This window comes from Staurois parvus, unplaced genomic scaffold (genome assembly GCF_062004578.1).
Source record: "Staurois parvus isolate SC_StPar_1 unplaced genomic scaffold, SC_StPar_1.0 ptg000354l, whole genome shotgun sequence".
Taxonomy (NCBI): Eukaryota; Metazoa; Chordata; class Amphibia; order Anura; family Ranidae; genus Staurois; species Staurois parvus.
This window is the reverse complement of record NW_028318150.1, coordinates 1,908,895-1,930,466: the sequence shown is the minus strand read 5'-3', so window position 1 is coordinate 1,930,466 and position 21,572 is coordinate 1,908,895. Positions and strand designations below refer to the sequence as shown.

The window sequence follows — 21,572 nt, the reverse complement described above, 5'->3', positions numbered from 1 at the left end:
TTTTGCCTATCGCTAGCGTCACTGTATTGTAATATTTTGAGTGGTATTACACCATTGTTTTATGCTTATATCATGTTTCTTTGTAGGAAAGGTGCTAATAGGTACTTAACAATAAGAAAGAAGGATGGGAGTGACACCATCGGTGCTCTCATGACATGCTGTCTGACTCACAACACAAAGCAAACCATGAGGGGCCTTATCCAGCGTTTTTCCATCACTAACAAAGAGAAGACAGAACTGCTTCCAAAAACAGAGCGGAGCAATGTTTTTGCAATAGAAGCTGGTACGGTACTCCTCTCCACTGTGTAGACATAGGACGTGTTTTTTGAATTCCACATGCACTGTAAATAATATTTTTACATTCTAGTGTCCTCTGTCAGTGATTCCTGGCATAATTTTTTTTTCCGTTGCGTAAAGCTTTTATAATTAAGCATACTGTCTGTTGTATAACCTCTTATTATAGGTGAAATTTTAGCTTTTTTTTTTTTTTTTTTTTTTTTCATATTTTAACCCCTCCAGGGATGCTATAAACAAATTGTATGTCCTGCGTGCTGGTGTTTATAGTAGAAATCTTCATTTTACAGCTTTCAAATGCCCCTTCAGCAGTAATCTTCTGGTTCTGTTACTATCTGTGTCTGTGATAGGTGTAAGGCACATGTCAAAAGTACTAAATTCATAGTAACTGTACCATAAGTTCTCACACATTCTTCTTCAATCACAGAACACTTTGCATTGTGGGAACCTATAGTTAAGGTGCTGTCAATGGAGCATATGGGTCAACAGATTGGGCATAGCTGGCACTTTTGATGTTAACCCCCTGCAGCCATTAAAAGAGATGTATAGGATTTCTTTTTATTTTAAAATCATACTTACCTAGGTGGATACAGCATCGGTCCTCTGCCGGTTCTAAGAGTGGGCTGTGGAGGAGGAGGGAGTAGCTGGCTCAGGCTCTCAGTGGCTCGCTGAGAGTCTGAGCCAGGTGTCACTCCAGACTCTGGGGTGAATCCCGACTTTAAAGCCGGGATCTGTCCCCAGCTTGGACCCACTGAGTGACATTAGCTGGCAGCGGGCTTCAACCCGCTGTCAGCTGAAAACATGTTGCAAGTGTGTAGAATCAGTTGCTCTCCTGAGATCCAGAGGAGAAGTACAGCCAAGAGCTTTGGTTTGTACTTCTCCTTTAATATTAACCCTGCAGCATTGGAAGCTCTACTGTAAACCGCAGCTACCAGCACATGGGACGCACTTCATTGCTGGTAAGTAGCATCCCTGGTGTTACATTTTCATTAAAATTATTTTATACATATTCATAATTTGTAATGGAAACAATATAACTCTAGCCAAATATATATAAAAAAAATATACACTTTATTCCATTTAATGTGTGTTTTTTCAGAAGACCGTAAGCCATATTAATTGCAACGAATGTAATTACCAGAAATTCTGTCTAAATTGTTATAAATCAGTTGAACATTAAAAATCAAGTTTGCAGAGGGAGTGTCAAACGGGAAGAGTTTTTAAGGGTTTATAGCAAGAGAGTTTGGGGTGGATGTAATATAGTAGACAGTGTCTGCATATCACAGGCTATACAAAATGTTTTCAGCAAGGATTAATGGATACCAAGAGTGTTACTATTTAAATCTATTGTCAAATTAAAGCTGTTATGTGTATTTCAGTTGTGTATTCGGCTGAAATGGACCTTTTAAAAGGATAACTTAAGTTCAATTAAAATGAGTCAACAGTAATCCTTACCATATTTTGTCTTTCAAAGAAAAACACGAAATGAGCAGGTCAAGTGGCCGTCTGAGCAATGGAATTCCCCAAGTCCCAGTAAAGAGAGGAGATTCTGAGTTTGATAGCTTTCGCCAGTCCTTACCAGTTTATGAAAAACGAGAAGAAATTATCAAAATTATTAAAGAAAATAACGTTGTTCTGGTTGTGGGAGAAACTGGATCTGGAAAAACCACCCAGGTAATCCCCTATTCATTCATTTATGTATTCTAAAGAAATTGAATGAAGCTGGGAGAAACACATCTGATTATGCATGTGTGTAGGAGTTTTATAATAACGAGAGCAGTATAGTATTAAGGAATGTGTATTTTTGTTTTTGCTACTTATTACTGTCCTCATGCATACTAACCTCAATATTATGGAATACTAATCTTCATAGTTTGTGATTTTAGCTGCTCTACAAGACCAAACCTTGCTTGGTCTATCAGTTCAGTTAGGCCCTCTCCAGTGCGTATAGATATACTGTGTATATGTAGCCATAATATAATTTTTTGTTTAGTTTTAGCTATAGTAAAAAAAAATGTTAAAAGCAACGTTGGTTTATGTGTATCATTGGGATTATTTCCATTGTGGTGTTGTGATTATGCTCATGTGGTAGAAAGTTTTCCAGTGAGTTGTGGCAGTCCAAACTGTTTTTAGTGCTTGGTAGCCCACGTTATTAAACAGAATGCAACGGTTCATATAGAAATCAGTTGCCCACGCAGGGGTCTTCAAAATCAACATGAACAGTCGACTGAAAATGCCAAGCCACTTGGCTCCCTTGTCAGCAGCAGTGTGTGTTTTTTTTTTTTTTTTAGATGGCTATAGAAAAAAAAATGGGTGTGTGTGGATGTGTGAGAGAGATCCTAATTTTTCTTATGCATTCAAGAGTACCAAATCTTCATCACTCTATAGCCATAGGTTTATTTAAAGCTAGACATTCCATTCACCTCCAAAAAATGACTACACTGAGAGGCAGGTGTTAAATGAGAGGCAGAGCTGCTGTGCATGGTAAACTGGAAGAATAGAGCAGGAGGTTGGCTGACCAATACAGTCACAGCACACTCAGCAGATAGTTTACAGGTTGAGAAAACCTACTTCTGCAATCGTTTTTCTGCCAGAGATACTGCTGCTCCCTCTTCCCCCTCCTTCACTCTGAGGCTGTTCATGAACATCCCCCTGTACTCAGTCCTCCAGAGTGGCATCTCACTAATACATGAGGTGTTTTACTTGGCCAGATCACCAGCTGAAAACAGATGGGGGAAAAAGCCAAAGAAAAGAGAGAATGCAGACACCACATCTATTGATTGGTAAGCTGCAACAGAACACATTTTTGGTTTTGGGTTCAATCAGTCCCTCACTGTCTTCTAATTCCAACATAGAAGCAGCTTAACCTTGATAAACCTTTTGAGCCATACCCAGGCCCCACGCTGTGGGGATGGCTTGTAATATTGCTGCAGGCACTGGATCCTGAATGCGTGCTCACCTTGGCACATGGTGCAGTGTGTCGAGTCAGCCTAAGGGTGCTATACAGGGCCATTGGCCATCGCTGTGGAACCCAGACGACCCTTTTGCGAGTATGCCCACTGTGATGGGTTAGCCTCGATCTTCTATATAGTCCAGAATTGTTTACAGATAAGACTGGGTCACCTCGTATCTCTGATTGTTACTGTTAAAATGGGGTTAGGTTTAGGATATATTAACCCAACGTCATAAGCTTTTCAAACTTGGCCCTAAAACTCAACCACTCAGAGCTTAGTCTCAGGTGGATGATAAGGTGTTACCTCACACCACTGGATGCACACTTTAGTGCCTCTGCTCCTTAGAGACCTTTTAAGTTACTCAAGCGATTCCTCCCACCCCTTTGCAACAAATATTCATTATAGGATGGTCTACACCTGGGTTACCCCTTCCTCCTTCCTGCCACAGTTACCCTATACTCCGCACCCTGTTCCATAAGTATCCTGCAGGGGAATACCCTCACTTGGCGGAGACCAGATGAATGGGAGCCAATGCAAAATCATAGGGGAACTTTTGCTCTGCCCAAGGCCTGTATTACACTCCAACTCAGTGGCTCCAATCATGCAAAGAGATGACGCCGCTCTAACCAGCCCAGTGAGTCTGGATGAATATGTGAGACCAGTCGCCACGCCAACTGACTCCTTTCACCCCGCACACCAGGGCTTGGTCACAGAGGTGGGGGGGGACACAAAGAGCTGGTGAATAATGCATCATCAGCCTTTATGGGGACAAGTGTTAAGTGTGAACAGGTGTTAAAATGTGTGTAAGGGGGAGTGAAGATGTAATAAAAGGAGTAAGAGGGAGAGGAACAAATAAGAAAAAAAGTGTAGTGCATGCTAAAGGTAGTTAACAAAAGGGTGTCATCATATGAAAACTGAGATTGAGAAAAAACAATAGAGTGATGAAGATACAAGAAAATAAGATAAAAAAGGAGAAAAAAAATTTAAAAATATATTATCGAACAAAAAAACAAGAGAAAAAAGTGAGTGGAGGATATATGATAAAATTATTGAAAAAGGAGAAAAAAGTGAGTGGAGGATATATGATAAAATTATTGAAAAAGGAGAAGATGGAAATTTGGAAAATGTGAAAAAAAATGTGGCGAGCGAAAAAATTTTGTGAATATAAAAAATGGCAAAAATAAAAATGTGTATTTTATTATGATCCATAAATTGAAAAATAAAAATCCGCAAATACTGAAAAGTGTGAGTGTGAAAAATAAAAATGAAGATGTGAAAAAATAAAATAATCCTTCATCTTCGTTTTTATTTTTCACACAGATTTTTCACTCTTCTGTATTTGCGTTTTTTAATTTATTTATTTTTTTCACTTATGGATCATGATAAAGTACGCATTTTTATTTTTTTGACAATTTTTTTTTTTTTTTTTACTATTCTCGCCACATTTCTGCTCTTATTTTCAACATTTCAGTCTTCTTTATCATTCATTTTATCATATATCCTTCTAACTTTTTTTTCTTTTTTTTGTTGCATTTTTTTGCTTTTTGTTTGATCAAATTTTTAACTTTTTTTTTATTCTTTTTTTAGTTCCTCCTTTTTTTTTTTTTTTTTTTTTTTTTTTTTTTTAATTTTCTCTTTTTTAATCACTTTTTTTTCTCAATCTCAGTTTTCATATAATGACAATCTTTTGTTAACCACCTTTTACCATGCCCGCTTACTTATTTTTTTTCTCTCACCCTTCTTACTCCCTTTATTACATCTTTTTTACTCCTTCTTGCACACATTTAAACACCTGTTCACACTTAACATCTGTCCCTATAAGAGCTGATGATGCATACTTATTCACCTTCTGTTTGTGTCCTCCCCACCTCTGTGACCAAGCCCCGGTGGGTGGGGTGAAATGCATCAGAGTGTGGTGGCTGAGGCCATCTCACGTATCCAGACTCATCAGGCTGGTTAGAGCGGTGTTCGTCACTTTGCATGATTGGAGCCTCTGGAAGTACATTAGAACACTGGCTGCCTTTATCTGCATACCAGCAGGGTAATCTAATCTTTTTTTTCTGTCTCCTAGCTTGGAGTGGCACCATAGGTCTTACTCAATCTCAGAGTGTCCCTTGCAGCAGAACAGGATCTGGCTACAACATTGATATCTGCATCTATGTCACAATTCCTTGGACAGATTGAGGCCTTAATTCAGCCATCTTTGTCCAGGGCTCAAAAATGGCAAGCTTGATTTTAACCACTTGCCATCCTGAGGATTTACCCCCCTTAATAGCCAGACCTTTTTTTGCTATTCAGCGCTGCACTATTGCAACTGGTAATTGCGCAGTCATGCAAAGCTGTACCCAAACAAAATTTACGTACTTCACACAAATAGAGCTTCTTTCGGTGGTATTTGATCACCTGTGCGCTTTTTATTTTTCGTGCTATAAAGAAAAAAAGACCGAAAATTTTGAAAAAAAACTTTTTTCACTTTCTGCTATAAAAAAATATATAGTAAACTCAAAGTTAGTAATAAATTTAGGCCAAAATGTATTCTGCTATATGTTTTTGATAAAAAAAATCCTAATAAGTGTATATTGATTGCTTTGTGTGTACGTTATAGCATCTACAAACTATGATATAGATAATGGGATTTACACAGCTTTTACTTTCTGACTGCCTATCACATTTGAGGTGCTAAAATACCAGGACAGTACAAACACCCCCTAATGACCCCTTTTCGGAAAGTAGACACCCTAAGCTATCTGCTGAGAGGCATGTTGAGTCCATGGAAGATTTATTTTTTTTTCTACAAGTTTCTGGAAAATGACAAAAACATTTTTTTTTTTTTTACACATAGTTGTCACTTAAATGATATATTGCTCACAAAAGCCATGGGTATATGTGGAATTACACCCCAAAGTACATTCTGCTACTTCTACCTCACTACTTAACACAGTTTTCGGAGGCCCTGAAATGCCAGGATAGCACCAAACCCCACAAAATGACCTCTTTTTGGAAAGTAGACACCCCAAGGAATATAAAGAGGCATGGCGAGTATTTTGCAGATCTAATTTTTTTTTTCTCCCAAGGTTTTGAAATATAAAAACAAGAAATGTTTTTGTTTTCTTCATTTTCCAAACACTTGTAGCAACAAACGCGATCTGCAAAATATTCGCAATGCTTCCTATCACATTCCTTGGGGTGTCTACTTTCCAAAAAGGGGTCATTTTGGGGGGTTAGGTGCTATCTTGTTATTTCATGACCTCCGAAACTGTGATAGGTAGTCAGGAAGTGTAATGAGGAATTGAAGCCCTTTAAAAGCCTGAAGGTGCTTATTTGATTTTGGGGTCCTGTATTTGGCTAGTCTGCCAAAAAGTCTCTCACATGTGGTATCCCTGTACTCAGGAGAAGTAGCAGAATGTATTTTGAGGCATAATTCCACATATACCCATGGCACGTGTGAGCAATAAATTATTTAACAGACAATTGTGTGTTAAAAAAAATAGTGTGTGTGTCATTTTCCGAAAACTTGTGGTAACAAAATAAATTCTTCTGTTGACTCAACATGCCTCTCAGCAAATGGTTTCTGAACTCTACTTTCCAAAAAGGGGTCATTTTTTGGGGGGGGGGGCATTTTATGCCCAGCATTAGAAGTTTTATGCCCCACATCACTCACTCTTCTAACCACTTGAACACTTTTTGTTCACATGAAAAAAATCAGGTATTTTTGCTAGAAAATTACTTTGAACCCCCAAACATTATATATTTTTTAAAGCAGACACCCTAGTGAATAAAATGGTGGGTGCTGCAATTTTTTTATGTCAGAGAGTACTCGCACAGTGATCCCCCCCCCCCAAACGCAAATGTTTTGGAAAAAAATACACTTTTTATTTTAATGCACAAAAACACAATATATTGGCCAATTATTTGGTAACTGATAAAAGATGATGCTTTGCTGAGTAAATACCAAACATGACATGCTTTAAAACTGCACATGCCCCGTGCAATGGCGACAAACTGCATACATTTTTAATATCCATAGGCAATGCTTTAAAAGCCTTTACAAGCTACCATTTTAGATTTACAGAGGAGGTCTAGTGCTAGAATTGTAGCCCTTGATCATGCATAGTGCAACTGCTGTTTCCATACTGGCACAGGGTCAACGCTAGCACGCGGGGTGGTGAGGGTGCTTTTTTTTTTTTTTTTTAAATGTTAGTTTGATTTTTTTAAATTATTTTTACAGTGTCACTTTTTTTAATTTTGCGGTTTTTTTTTTTTTATCACTTTTAATGCTATCACAGGGAATGCAAATATCCCCTATAACTTCAATGGGCATTGTCATATATTATTTTTTAAAAAATCTGGCTCTAGATATCTCCTCTGCCCTTACATTAGATAATCTCACCAAGATCAGTGTGATCAGATGCTTTCCCAATTTACAAATGGCGTTGTTTATATCCAGCGAAACTGAACTGATGAAATGCTCGTAGCTTCTGATTTCTTAGACTGTAGAGATGATTGGCACCTTTTCGGTCTCCAATCAGCTCTATGGTCAGCTGGCAGAAACACCAGCTGCATTCTTGGGTTCCCTTGATGGCACGGGACTGCCCCAGATGGCTGAGGAAGGCAGCGGGGGAGGGTAGTGTGTGGTATGCCCACCATTAGAATATACCTCACTGCACCCACTCACTTCTAATGGTGGGCACACATGAAATGTGCCAACAAATATCATAAAATATATATGCCAAAGCATAGGGGCCATCCACCCACTGCACACCCCAGGCCCCCATGCTTCGGCATATATGCTCTTTTTATTAACTGTGGATAAAAAATCTCATCCAACAGCGCTGCCCACACTGATTTATGTATATTCTGAGAGCAAATTCCTCTTGCTGTCAGAATAAATGGGTCGGTACATCAGCTGAAAGCATTCCTGCAAAGAAAACCGCAATGGTTAATAAAACAGTAACAATAAAACAGTAAAAGTGTAACAACAGAACTGTAACGACAACAACAAAAAACTTTTTGGGGTTTTTAAAATTTTCATTTTTGGGGGGATTTGTACTTTACGTTTTTTTTTTTAAACTTTAACTGTTTAAAACAGATTATAGGGTCTTTTCATCTTTTCCCTCGTAAATCCAAAATTTATATATATAGCCTGTTGCCCTCTCACAGGTCTTATACATCTTGACCCCATATCTGACACTCTTGCTAGGGAGAAATTGTTTGAATGCAAGGCAGGCAGAAAAATTAATGAGGGATTCCTCAACGCAGATTTTTTTTTGCTGTGGAGTATAGACATCTGCAAACTTTTGGTTAAGGTGATTTACAAGGGGCCGAATTTTGTGGAGCCGGTCAAATTCAGGGTCACCCCAAGGACAACAGAGTGTGTTATTATTGAAATGCATAAAACACATTATACTCATATCTATGCCTGGACATGGCAGCAGAGAACACGGGCATATGATGAATCGGGTCTGTGACCAATAAATTGTTGTGCATATTAATTGCTTTGATCCACAATGAATGCATACAAATCTTCAGTGAAAAAACCTCTCCAAAAAATCAAGGAGAGTAGTTAAATGGGCAGTGAATTGGGGAAGTACGGGTGCTGCAGAATTTGTAGGCTGCCAATCGGGATTTGAAAGCACATCCGGAAGGATACTAGGGACTCTACGGGCCCGTGTGCGAATTCTTGGTGGTTGCGGGACAATACTTGTGCTCGGCACCGCACCAGCTTTTACTGTACTTATGGGACTCGCCACGTCAGGAAGTGATACTGCAGTGCTGGTATGTGAAAGACCAGGATGTACTAGGCGGCTGGTGCTTGCCAGTTCACCAAAAGGTAGAGCAGCACTAGTACTGGCACTCTGCTGCATAGGAGAGTCATCAAAACCTACTGGCAAATGCTAGCAGAGATCAGGCCTGATTCTGCAAACACTGTGGTTTTGTGTGCAGTTTATCAAGTGACAGTGACCTAGTGACACTGCACATGTTGGGGGGTTAAGCGTTGGGGCTAAATGCAGGTTCTGGCAGGTGCCGGGGCTGATCCTGCTAACGCTGTGTTTTTGGGGACACTGTACTAATGTAAACACTGGTATAGCGCTGTTTTGATCAAAGATATTGATCCGTTCAGAAACTATACTAGCAATGGAGGTTTGTGTATGAGCGTGTAAACCGCAGTCAAGGGGTTAAATGGGATTACTGGTGTACTGACGGGCAATCTGACGCTATCTAGGAGGGGCGTGAAAACCAAGGGAGCGCAAATCACGTATTTCTTCTATAGGTCAGTCAGGAAGCGGTTAAAGAAGCCGTGTGCGTTACGGCGCTGTGTTACTTTGATAGTGTTGCATGACTTTGCGGTCATGCAACACCTCTACCGAAATGAAATTTATGTCCTTTTTTTCCCCACGAATTGAGCTTTCTTTTGGTGGTATTTGATCGCCTGTGCGTCGTTTTTTTTATTTTTTGCATTCTAAAAGAAAAAAACGGCAAATTTGAGAAACAAAAACAATATTTTGGACTTTTTGCTAATAAAACATGTCCAGTAAAAAAATGTAAAAATCAAATTTCGTCATAAATTTAGGCCAAAATGTATTTTGCGACATGTCTATGCTAAAAAAATAAATAAATCACAATATGTGTCATTTAATTGGTTTACGTGAAAGTTATAGCGTTTACAAATGGTGTTTATAGATACTGGATTTTTTTTTTTTTTTATACTAATAATGGCGGTGATCAGCGACTTATAGTGGGACTGCAGGGGGCATTCTGACACTGGGGGGAACTGACCTGGTGTCACTGACATCCCCAGTGACACCAATACAGTGATCAGTGCTAAAAAAGCACTGACACTATACTAATGGCACTGGGCAGAAAGGGGTTAACAATTAGGGTCAATCAAAGGGTTACCGGTAACTTCACTGTAAGCGCACTGCTCTGGGTGGCTGTGCTCAGCCATCCAGAGCAGTGTGCCCAAACTGAAAGGGAGCGGGGCTGTTGGTAAACAATACAGCCCTCCTCTCTGTCGGTGATCGCTGGTAATCACTGGCCGGGACGCGGTTATTGACACCTGGGGCCTCAATCGGCGGTACGGGTTGGGCACGTGTGGGCCCCCTACCTGGAAATGCATAATGACTTCTATATATATATGATCCTGCGCACAGGGGCCACCCTGTAGCCATAAATCTACTATAGGCTGGTCCTTAAGTGGTTAAAGATGTTCCCTCCTTTTGGAGATTATGAAGACACTCCTAAGGCCCCTTTCACACGGGCATTCAGATTTTTTTCATCAGTTCAGTCACGTTTTTTCCAAGAAAGAACGGATCTGTTAACGTCAGTTTTTCATCAGTTCACATCAGTTTTTTCATCCTTTATTTATTTATTTCCATCTGTTTTTCGTCTGTTCCATTTTTTGTAATGGAAGAAAAATAGGGGGTTTCTTCCGTTCAAAAAGACGGATGTTAACGGATGTGGACGTTAACAGATGTAAACAGATGATCATCTGTTCACATCCGCTAGTCCATAGAAATACATGGGTGTCCATATTTCATCCATAAATGGACAGATGAAAAACGGATGTGAAAGGGGTGGTAAGAATCTTTGCTCCTACAGGTCCAGTCCTGCAACTAGCTTTTGCTTCCTTTTCAGTATCTCAAACTGCAGCTTACTGGACAATGAGCAACCAACAAGACCCTGTATTTCAGGATTGGGCCATTAAGATCAATTACAGCAATTGCCTTTTTTGCTCTGCTTTTTTAGTGTGGATGTTATAAAACAATGTCATGAGACAAATAGCCATAATGACTAATCTCTGTTCACATGCACAGAATCTTATGGCTGAAAGGTTGGACAACTGAAGCTGCCTGCAAAAGGCATCTCACACTTATGAAAGACATCTGTTTGGTGAGGCACTTGACTAATGCAGGCCATAGACGGGGAGAAAAACGGCCGATTTTTCTTTTAAAAAACGAAAAATCGGTCGTTCAAGCGGCCGACGTTACCAGCAATGGTAAAAAAAATCGGCCGATTTTCATCCCGTCTACAGCCGGCAAAAAGTGTCCCTGCAGAGAGCTCTGCTATTTCTTTGACAGTTCTTTGACATTTATAGCGGTTGCAACAATGTATCTATTTGTATCCATTTAGGATACAGATGTTTTTATTCGGAAACAAATAGATACAATGTTGCAACCGCTGTAAATGTCAAGGAACTGTCAAATAGCGGAGCTCTCTGCAGGGACACTTTTTGCCGTACTGGAGTTCTTATTTTTCATCCTGCTTCTTCTTCTTCTTCATCTTCTTCATCATCATCATCATCATCATCATCATCTTCATCTTCTTCATCTTCATCATCTTCTTCATCTTCATCATCTTCTTCATCTTCATCCTCCTCCTCCTCCCTCCTCCCTCCTCCCTCTCCTCCTCCCCCTTCCTCCTCCCCCTTCCTCCTCCTCCTCCTCCTCCCCCTTCCTCCTCCTCCTCCTCCCCCTTCCTCCTCCTCCTCCTCCCCCTTCCTCCTCCTCCTCCTCCCCCCTCTCCTCCTCCCCCCTATATAGCGCCAAAGGGTATGCTCAGCGCTGTACAAGAGCAAGGGGGACAGAACATGCGACAAGACAGTAACAATACAATACACGAGGGGTTCGAGGGCCCTGCACTTTCGAACTTACAATCTAGGAGGGAGGGGAAGGTGGTACAGGAGGAAATGGTTGTGGGGGATGGAGTGGTGGGAGGAGTGGAGGAGGTTAGTTGTTAGGTGAGGTCAGGTGAGGTTGGGGTAGGCTTCCCTGAAGAGGAGGGTTTTCAGGGTGCGCCTGAAGAAGAGGAGGGTAGGTGACAGTCTGATGGATTGGGGTAGGGAGTTCCAGAGGATTGGGGAAGTCCTGGAGAAGTCCTGCAATCGGGCGTGGGAGGAGGAGACCAGGGAGCTAGAGAGCAGGAGGTCCTGTGAGGAGCGGAGGGCACGGGTAGGGTAGTATTTGGGTATCAGGTCAGTTATGTAGTTTGGGGCAGCATTGTGAATGGCTTTGTAGGTCAGAGTTAGCAGTTTGAATTTGATGCGTTGGGCAATCGGGAGCCAATGAAGGGATTGGCAGAGGGGGGAGGCAGATGTGGAGCAGTTGGTGAGGTGGAGTAGTCTAGCCACTGAGTTTAGGATCGACTGGAGTGGGAATAGCGTTCCTTTGGGTAGGCCAGTGAGAAGGGAATTGCAGTAGTCCAAGCATGAGATGATGAGGGAGTGTACGAGTTGTTTGGTGGTGTTTGGGGTGAGGAATGTGCGTATCTTGGAGATGAGGTGGAGCCTGCAAGATCTAGATAGCAGTTGGATGTGGAGTAGGAAGGAGAGGTGGGAGTCCAGGGTGACACCCAGGACTTTGGCGTGTGGGGTGGGAGAGATGGTGGCGTTGTTAGTGGTGATGGAGAGGATGGGGGGGGGCTCAGGGGGGGGGGGAGGAGACCAGGAGCTCGGTTTTGGATAGGTTAAGTTTGAGGAAATGGAGCGACATCCAGTCTGATATGTCGCTCAGGAGGTGGGCGGAGAGTGAGGGGGTGAGGTGGGGGGTGGAGAGGTAAATTTAGGTGTCGTCGGCATGGAGGTGGAAAATGAAGCCGTGGGAGTGAATAAGTTTGCCAAGGGAGGAGGTATAGATGGAGAAGAGGAGGGGCCCGAGGACAGAGCCTTGGGGGACCCCGACAGGGAGGGGGAGGGAGTGGGAGGTGGCAGTGTTGTAGGTGATGCTGAAGGAGCGTTGGGAAAGGTAGGAGGAGAACTAGGAGAGAGCAGCGTCCTTGATGCCAAGGGAGTGCAGTTTGGCAAGGAGGAGAGGGTGGTCAACAGTGTCGAAGGCCGCGGAGAGGTCGAGGAGCAGGAGGATAGAATAGTGGCCATTGGCTTTGGCGGTTAACAGGTTGTTGGTGATTTTAAGTAGGGCGGTTTCGGTGGAGTGCAGGGGACGGAAGCCAGACTGTAGGGGTCAAGGAGGTTGTTATCAGTGAGGTGGTCGCTTAGGCGATTGTAGGCCAGGCGCTCAAGGAGCTTGGAAGTGAAGGGCAACAAGGAGATGTGTCTAAGGTTGTTAAGGTTATTGGGGTCAAGGGAGGGTTTTTTGAGTATGGGGGTGATGTGTGCGTGCTTTGGGGGGGAGGGAGAGATTGAAGATGTGGGTGAGGGAGAGAATGATGGAGGGGGGGGTGACTAGAGGAGCTGTGAGGGGATAGGGTCCAGGGGGCAGGTGGTGAGGCGGGCTTCGGTGAAGACCTTAGAGACCTCCTCTGGGGTGGTAGTTGGGCTGAAGGAGTGGAGTGTTGGGGAGGTGATGATGTGCGGGGCATTAGGTATAGTGGGGGGTAGTGCGGCTATGAGGTCGGCGGAGGGGACGGTTGAGGGGTTGAAGGAGGGTGGGAGGCTGGGTGGAGAGGTGGCTTGTGAGTTGACAATGTCCTTACGGATTGCGTCAATCTTGTTTTGGAAGTGATTGGCAATCTCGTGGGCGGTGAGTGAGGTGCTGGGTGGGGGGGGGGAGCAGGGATTTGAAAGTGGAGAAGAGCCGACGAGGACAGGTGGAGAGGGTGTTGATAAGGGTTATGAAATAGGCTTGCTTGGCGGCAGGTGGTGTAGGCGGCTTTAAAGAGGGAGAGCGCGCGAGGGGATCTGGTTTTGCGCCTAAGCACTCCAGCGCGCGACTGCGTCGTTTGAGGCATTTCGTGTTGTCGTTTTGTCAGGGTTGAAGTGGTCGGGGTCTAATGCTACGTGTGGTTAGGGGTGCCAGGGAGTCAAGGGCAGTTGACAGTGAGTTGTTTTATGCAGTCATGGCCAGGTCAGGGCATGACAGATGGAGAATACTGTCATACAGACGGTCAGCTGCTGGGTGGAGATGGGTCGGGTTCAGATTGCGGAGGTTGCGGGTGATGGTTAGACGCTTCGGGGGGGGGGGGGGGTTGAGGGAGGGGGAGATGGAGAATGTGAGGAGGTGGTGGTCAGGGAGGGGGGTGTTAGTGAAGTCGTGGGGGGTGCAAAGGTGGGAGAAAATGAGGTTCAGGGTGTTTCCATTGGAGTGGGTGGAGGACTGAGTGTGCTGTGTGAGCGCGAAGGAGGAGGTTAGAAGGAGGAGTTGGGAAGTAGCCGGGCTGTTGGCGTTGATCGGGATATTGAAGTCGCCTGGGATGATGGTCGGTAGCTCGGAGGAGAGGAAGAAGGGAAGCCAGGCGGGAAAGTCGTCTAGGAAGGGGGATGCAGAACCAGGAAGCCGATAGAATACCGCAATCCTTGGGGTGGGAGAGAAGAGCCAGATGCAGTGGGCCTCGAAAGAGGAGAAGGATAGGCAGGGGGGGTTAGGGAGGACCTGGAAGGTGCTCAGCGGTGGTAGGAGCATACCGACCCCTCCGCCTCTGCGTCCGCTCGGTCTGGGTGAATGGGTCCAGACGAGGCCTCCATAGGAGACAGCAGCAGGGGGGTGGAGTCAGTGGCTTGGATCCAGGTTTCGGTGACCGCTAGGAGGTTGAGGGAGTGGGAGACAGAGGTCGTGGATGGTGGTGAGCTTGTTGCAAACCGAACGGGCGTTCAGGAGTGCAACCGAGAGGGGAGGGGTGGATGTGGGGAGAAGGACAGATATGAAATTGAGGGGGTTGCAGTGGTTGGTGTGAGTAGGGGGGTGCCGGGAGGGGGAGTGGGGAGATGGGGGGCCAGGGTTCGGGGAGATGTCACTGGCGGTTAGGAGAAGGAGGGTGAGGAAGTTGGCATGGGAACGGGAGGTGCAGGAGCGCGTGGGTCTGTTGGTGGTGGCATGGGGAGTGGAGTATCAGGAGGAGGTGGTGAGAGCCGTAGAGGGAGGAGGGAAGAAGCGAGGGTGCGATGTAGAGCTGTTTTGGGGGAGTAGGGGGGTAGAGGGAGGCTAGTTTGGGGATGGAGGAGAGAAGAATGAGGAGGAGGAGTGCAGGTGGCATGCTAGAGTGGGCAGAATGCTGATTGGGTCGGAGAGGAGGGAGGTTTCAGTCAGGACATGAGGATGGGGAGAGTCTGTTATGCCATGTCGGAGTTCATTAGTGTCCAATCGTAGGAGGGGAGTGGTGGGCGTCTGGGGCCACAGCTGGCTGGTTGCAGTCTGTGGGTGCTGTAGGCCGGCGTCCGCGGGTGTTGTGGCACGGCGTCGGTGGGCACAGTGGTGCGGCGGCTGGACGAGCCATGGGACGTGGTGATTGGAGGTGTTGAATAGAACTTACTCAAAGAAAAATCTCCTTCTGTACTTATTCCACCAGATCGTGGGATTTTTCCGGGCATTTTGTAGTCCAGCTGTGTAAGGCCTGGTCTTCTGTTCATACTTTTTCAAAAGTTTTACCAGGTGAACTTCCAACCTTCTGCAGATGCTACTTTTCCTGCAAGGTGTTTGCAGCATCGAAATTGGGTCTGATGACTCTTGTTGTTTTGGGCCTGTTGTCAGTTATGTTTGCCTTATTGTTGCCCACCCTCCTTAATCATTGCTTGGGTATGTGTCATGTTGTATGAATATTCTAACTTACCTGTAAATTTTGTATATTGGAGTTCTTGGTTTACTCTGTGTTGCTTGCTCCAGAACTGAGGACTCTTGCCACTCAGAGGGCACATCCTTTTAAAGCTTTGCCAATTTCCAATCACCTGAATGTACACACCTTTAACCCATGGTGTGTGAATACTCTGCCTTTTTTCTTTTACTGTACTTCATGATATGGAATGTACAGTTAAGTCAAAATGTAATTTTGTTTTCCCCCGTTATGATTTATAAAAGGCGCATGTTATAAGTATTTTATTTTTTGTATTAGATCCCACAGTTTCTACTCGATGACTGTTACAAACATGGAATGCCATGTCGTTTATTCTGCACTCAGCCCAGGCGCTTGGCTGCAATTGCTGTTGCTGAAAGGGTGGCTGCTGAAAGAGGCGAGAAAATTGGGCAAACTATTGGATTTCAAATCCGCCTGGAGAGCCGGTATGGCATGTAAACTACAAATTGTGGATGTAAAAGTGCATTTCTTGTCATTTTCTTTAAAGAATATAGAATGTATGTTTGTTTTAAGGTCAATTGTGCACATTGCATGGATTCTTACCTGCTGCAGTTCTGTTGAAACTGACATGTCACTCCAGACCCAAATATTGAGTGGGAGGGTCTTCCGGCTATTATCGCATGTAGGTTAATTACGAGACCAGGAATTTAAATTTCTGTGGGTGTCTTGGCATACATTGTTTGCAGAATGATACCAGGGTAGGGATTTTTTTGCTAGTTCAAAACACAACAAAAGACTGTAAAAAATTCTTCCTTGCAGTGGCACTGCTCTTGCAAGGGTTTACTGCTCATTTAGGTCTAGTGGGCATCAAAAGGTAGATCGTCCTATCCGTTCCTCTGCATTGCTAGGCCAATCCTTGCAATGTCTTCTCCCCCTCGCTCTTGACAGTTTAAGGTCTGGATATAATCAAGCCTGATGCAGGGTCTATAGCCCTGCATTGGATATGAGAGACAATCTACTGCCAGAAAATAAGGATATGCTGTCTGCCAGTGTAGTGGTGGATTGGGTAAGTAAAGCTGCTTTTACCCTCCCCTAGACAGGCAGGTAACCCTTGCGGTGTGGGTGCAGCCGCACTGCAAGAGAATTTTCAGATATACAAGTAAAATATCAGATGGCTGCATGGCTTTTAATAGCAATACATCACTATAGAAGTAAAAAAATTACTAATAACTAATAAAAATGTTATTATTTGAGTTGCATTAGAATAAACAGGTTTAGAATGTGATATGTTGATGTGCTATGGTGGGTACTGACAGCTGATCTTCATACAAAATGTAGAATGTTTAGTGTATAATCCGCTATTACAATAAGCAGGTAGTAAGAAGAATGCCAACTCATACATTTACATGTTTATTTTGTTTTAAAAGCTTCTAAGACTTCATTTAAAAAAATTTTTTTTTGCTATCTCACAAATGCATTATAAACATAACCATAGAGCGGACAGTATATATTGATTGCCACCTCTGTCGCACAGTAAGTTATTTTCCCAGTTTACATGTTTAGTTGGTGTATTTAGAATGACAAAATCTAATATGACAGTGAAGCGTTTATCTTATGATAAACTATTGTAGTTACAGATCCTTTGAGCACTTTCCACAGATTAAAGTGGTTGTGAACCCTTACATATACCCAGTGAAGTGAGTGGCCTCAGGTGATACACTAAGATGAAACAAATCCTTTCCGCATAAGTTGCACCCATTTATCTGCAGTTGTCTCCTCTCTACAGCCATTTAAATTCCTGAATGTATAAACCTTGTCTGAGTTCAGAAAAAAGGAGGCGGAGAGCTGAAATCACACACACTACAGAGCTCAGTAAAAATAGCTCTGAGAGCTGATTGGAGGGAAGAGATGCACCCCCCTGCACACAGGAACAGAGCTGTGGCTGTCAATCTGCTGGAGGCCCCTCCCCTGTCACAATTTTTCTTGTGGTGTCAGAAAAACATGTCAGAAGTGACTCATACTGATAGCTGGAGGCCCCTCCCCTGTCACAATTTTTCTTGTGGTGTCAGAAAAACATGTCAGAAGTGACTCATACTGATAGCAGAGGAATGAAGCGCTTTGTTGAGACAAGTACACACTATAGAGGGATATGCTTTGTTCATATTTTACTTAAAACAGATCTGCCCTAGACATTTCATTAAAATAGTAATGTTTTGAAATGTTTTGAAGTTCAGCCTTTAGAGATTACCAATTGCCTTCTATGCCCCTCTATTCACTAGCTGATCCAGAGTAAAGTAAGGAATACAGTAGTTTGGATTATTGTGTAATGATTGGAGAATAAACCATGATGTACTGTAGCAGACCTTAGAAACATGGTGAGAAGTTTAACCATCACACTGCTGAGGCAACCATTTGAGCACACTCTTACCTTTTTATGGTTGTAAAGCCTTTGCATTCACATCAGATTATTTATTCACTGTAATAAATCCAGTCTGAACAGGTATAAACTAATTTTCAGAATATAGTCTATGAATACAGGTACAACATGACATGGAATTGCTGCTAATTGCTGAGACAAATTGCTAAATGTTAATAATGCACACTCACCCCAATCACAATGTAGTTTAAAATCTCATGCATTTTAAATGTTGTTTTTTTATTTAACAGTGTTTCTCCCAAGACTCTCCTGACATTCTGCACTAATGGAGTCCTTCTGCGTACTCTAATGGGTGGAGACAGCACACTTTCTACAGTGACTCATATTATTGTGGTAAGGCCTATATTCCGACACATACTGGGGATTTACTGCGCATGTGGTCAGCTATGACACCAGCCATTTGATGGCTTGACAGGTTAATGTAGAACTATATATAACTTTTTTTTTTTTTTTTTTATTTTGAATAGAATAAGGTGATGTTCTAACCCGTCAGATTTTTTTTTTGCCACCTGTGTCCCATTGTCCCCACTTCCTGTCTCACAGTAAAGAAAGGGAGCGGAAATCCCTGAAAATTATGAGAATCCGTTGGGAGGGCCCCCCAGGTCACCAGAATTGGTGACCATATTGGAAGATTCCCCCATTTATTACTTTTCTGCGGACATCCCTAAATTCACGATTTTTGTTTCACTTTTACTCCCACTTTTCATAATAATGGTAAACAAGATAAACGGTAAATCGACAAACCGAAAGACAGCAACAAACACCTAATGGGTATTTTAATCTATCTCCACTCTGTCCAATACTAAAAAAAAAGTTTTGCCTTTAGTTATACTTTAAGAGCTAACAAAAGCAAACTGGCGATTGTGACAGTTATTCAATGTAACTATTGTGGGAAATCAGTTCAATTAGTGGGTTTAGTTCTGCTTTAAGTAGTTCAGGAACTTTGTTCTCCTTTTTTGGGATAAAGGTTTTACTTAAATGAATTAAATCTGACCACTGAAAGCACTGTTGGCTTTCCTTACAACCTACCTTTTCATAGAGTGAGTCTGGTGTCACCTCGTATAGGTTGCATGCCGACAAACCCTGCAGGATGGATCGGATCTGCAGGATATAACCAAGGCGTGGATAAGTTGTTTTGTGGAAGGGGTGGATTTTGTAAATGGTGCGGAGGTTTAGGTGGCAGGATTTAGCCAGTGATTGGATATGGGGTCCTAAGGAAAGGTCAGAGTCTAGTATTACACCTAGAACCCTGGCATGAGGGGAAGGACCAATGGTTGGGCTGTTGATCTTATTGGTAAAGTCATGAGTGGGGGATTAGGGAGGAGGAGATATTACAAGCTCGGTTTTAGAAAGATTGAGTTTAAGGTAGTGGTGTGACATCCATACTGATATGTCGCTCAGATTTGTGATACACGAGGAGATTAAGTGGGTGAGCTGGGGAGTGGAGAGAGAGAGCTGGGTGTCATCAGCATAGAGGGGTTATTGGAAGCCATGGGAGGTTATTAATTGGCCCAGGGAGGAGGTGTAGATAGAGCAAAGGAGGGGCCCAAGGACAGAGCCTTTGGGTACCCCAGCAGAAAGAAGAAGAGGAGCGGAGGATTATTTGTTGTATGTATGTGATGCTGAAAGTGCACTGAGACATGTAAGAGCAGAACAAGGAGAGAGCATGGTCACGGAGGCCAAGAAAGTGGAAGAGGAGTCGGTGGTCGGCTGTGTCAAAGACAGCTAAAAGGTCTAGGAGTATGAGTAGGGAGTAATGGCCGTTGGTTTTAGCAGTTAGTAGGTCGTTGGTGAGTTTTAGTAGGGCAGTTTCAGTGGAATGTTGTGGGTGGAAGCCAGACTGGATCGAGAAGGTTGTTGTCGGCGAGGTAGCAATTCATATGGTTGTGAACAAGGCGCTCAAAAAGCTTGGAGGCAAACGGGAGCAGGAAGATGGGTCCTAAGCTATTCCAAAGGTGGGGTCCACCGAGGGTGTTTTTAAGTATGGAGGTAACCAGTGCATGTTTGAGTGGGGGCGTAAAGGTGCTAGTGGAGAGGTTGAAGATGTGGGTTAGAGAGTTTAGGATAGAGCAGGAAGGAGGCTGCAATAATCGTGAGGGGACAGGTGGGGAGGTGAGCCTTGGAAAGGAGATTGGCAACTTCCTTGCGGTAACAGGGTTGAAGGAGGAGAGTATTGACTGTGGTGTTGGGCCTGGTATGGTGGTTGGAGGAGAAAGCTTGACACTGGAGATATCATCACGAGTTGTGTTGATCTTGTTCTTGAAATGACTGGCAGTCACCTGGGCAGTAAGTAAGTTGGTGGGGGGAGGCAGTGGGGGATGGAGTAAGAAATTAAGGGTAGAAAAGTGCTTACGCGGATTGGATGAGAGGGTTTTGATGAGTGTTGTCGTAGGTTTGTTTAGTGGAGGCCGGCGTTGTATTTGAGAAGGGCAGATTAGTAGAGGGTGAAGTCTCGCAGGGATCTAGTTCTACGCCATGCTCTCTCAACTGCACAGCTGTGTCTCTTGAGACTTCTGGGGTCATCTGTTTGCCAGGGTTGTGACAGGCAAGGCCTGGTTCTGCGTGTAGAGAGAGGAGCAAGTGTGTCCAGGGAGGATAATCGTAAGTTGTTATAAGCAGATGTGGCCAGGGGGATGCAGTTATATCATAAAGGCACTCAGTGGCAGAGTGTAGAAGGGAAGGGCTGAGGTGGTGGAGGTCTTGATGGGTAACTGTTTGCTGGTTGGAGGCATGGTAGGTAGGAGACAGGGAGAGTGTGAACCTGATAAAGCTGTGATCAGAGAGAGGAAAAGGGGTGTTAAGTTACAGGGAGTGCATATGTGGGAGAATACAAGGTCTAGGGTGTGGGTGGTGGTTTTTGTCCATTGTGTTAGGTTAAAAGAGGAGGTTAGGTTGAGTAGTTGAGAAGTGGTTGAGGTGTTAACATTGACTAGGATGTTTAAGTCACTGAGGATGATGGCAGGTGTCACGATCGTGGCGTCAGACCCCAGACCTTCTCACCAAAACTCGTGACCGAAGGGCTAGCCGACCTAAAACTGCGATGTGACGTGTTTAACAATGCCACACCCAGCTGCACCATGCACAACGATTTTCCAGCTAATGGGTACCGATCGCTGTGCCAGCAGCCTGAATTGATTGTTACTGGGTCACGTTAATTACGCAATTAACCCCTTCACACCCCTTCACACTGCCACTACCTCCTTTTTGTGCAGAGAAAGGAAAGGAAACTCGCAATATCGCTATAACACTATAATAATTGAAATAATTGTCCGCATAACCCAGTCATTGACACAGGCCGGTTATACAGAGAGCTAAACCAACAGTAGCGTCTCTTTAAAGGCAGGGATTCGTAAATTGCAATTAAGAGCTGTAGAAACAGTCCAACACTTTCAGAAGAAAGATTTATTACTAAAAGGGTCAAACAGGTG

The 21,572-nt window shown here is 43.6% G+C and overlaps 1 protein-coding gene across 1 annotated transcript in view; it reads left to right on the top strand.

The window, feature by feature from the left end:
- YTHDC2 (YTH N6-methyladenosine RNA binding protein C2) overlaps positions 1-21,572 on the top strand; it is a 173,449-nt gene that overhangs the window by 28,236 nt on the left and 123,641 nt on the right. The window contains exons 4-7 of the mRNA XM_089684728.1: positions 87-283; positions 1,769-1,968; positions 16,026-16,192; positions 18,375-18,477. Of these exons, the coding sequence (XP_089540854.1) occupies positions 87-283; positions 1,769-1,968; positions 16,026-16,192; positions 18,375-18,477 (667 nt within the window). The remainder of the gene's footprint in view (positions 1-86; positions 284-1,768; positions 1,969-16,025; positions 16,193-18,374; positions 18,478-21,572) is intronic.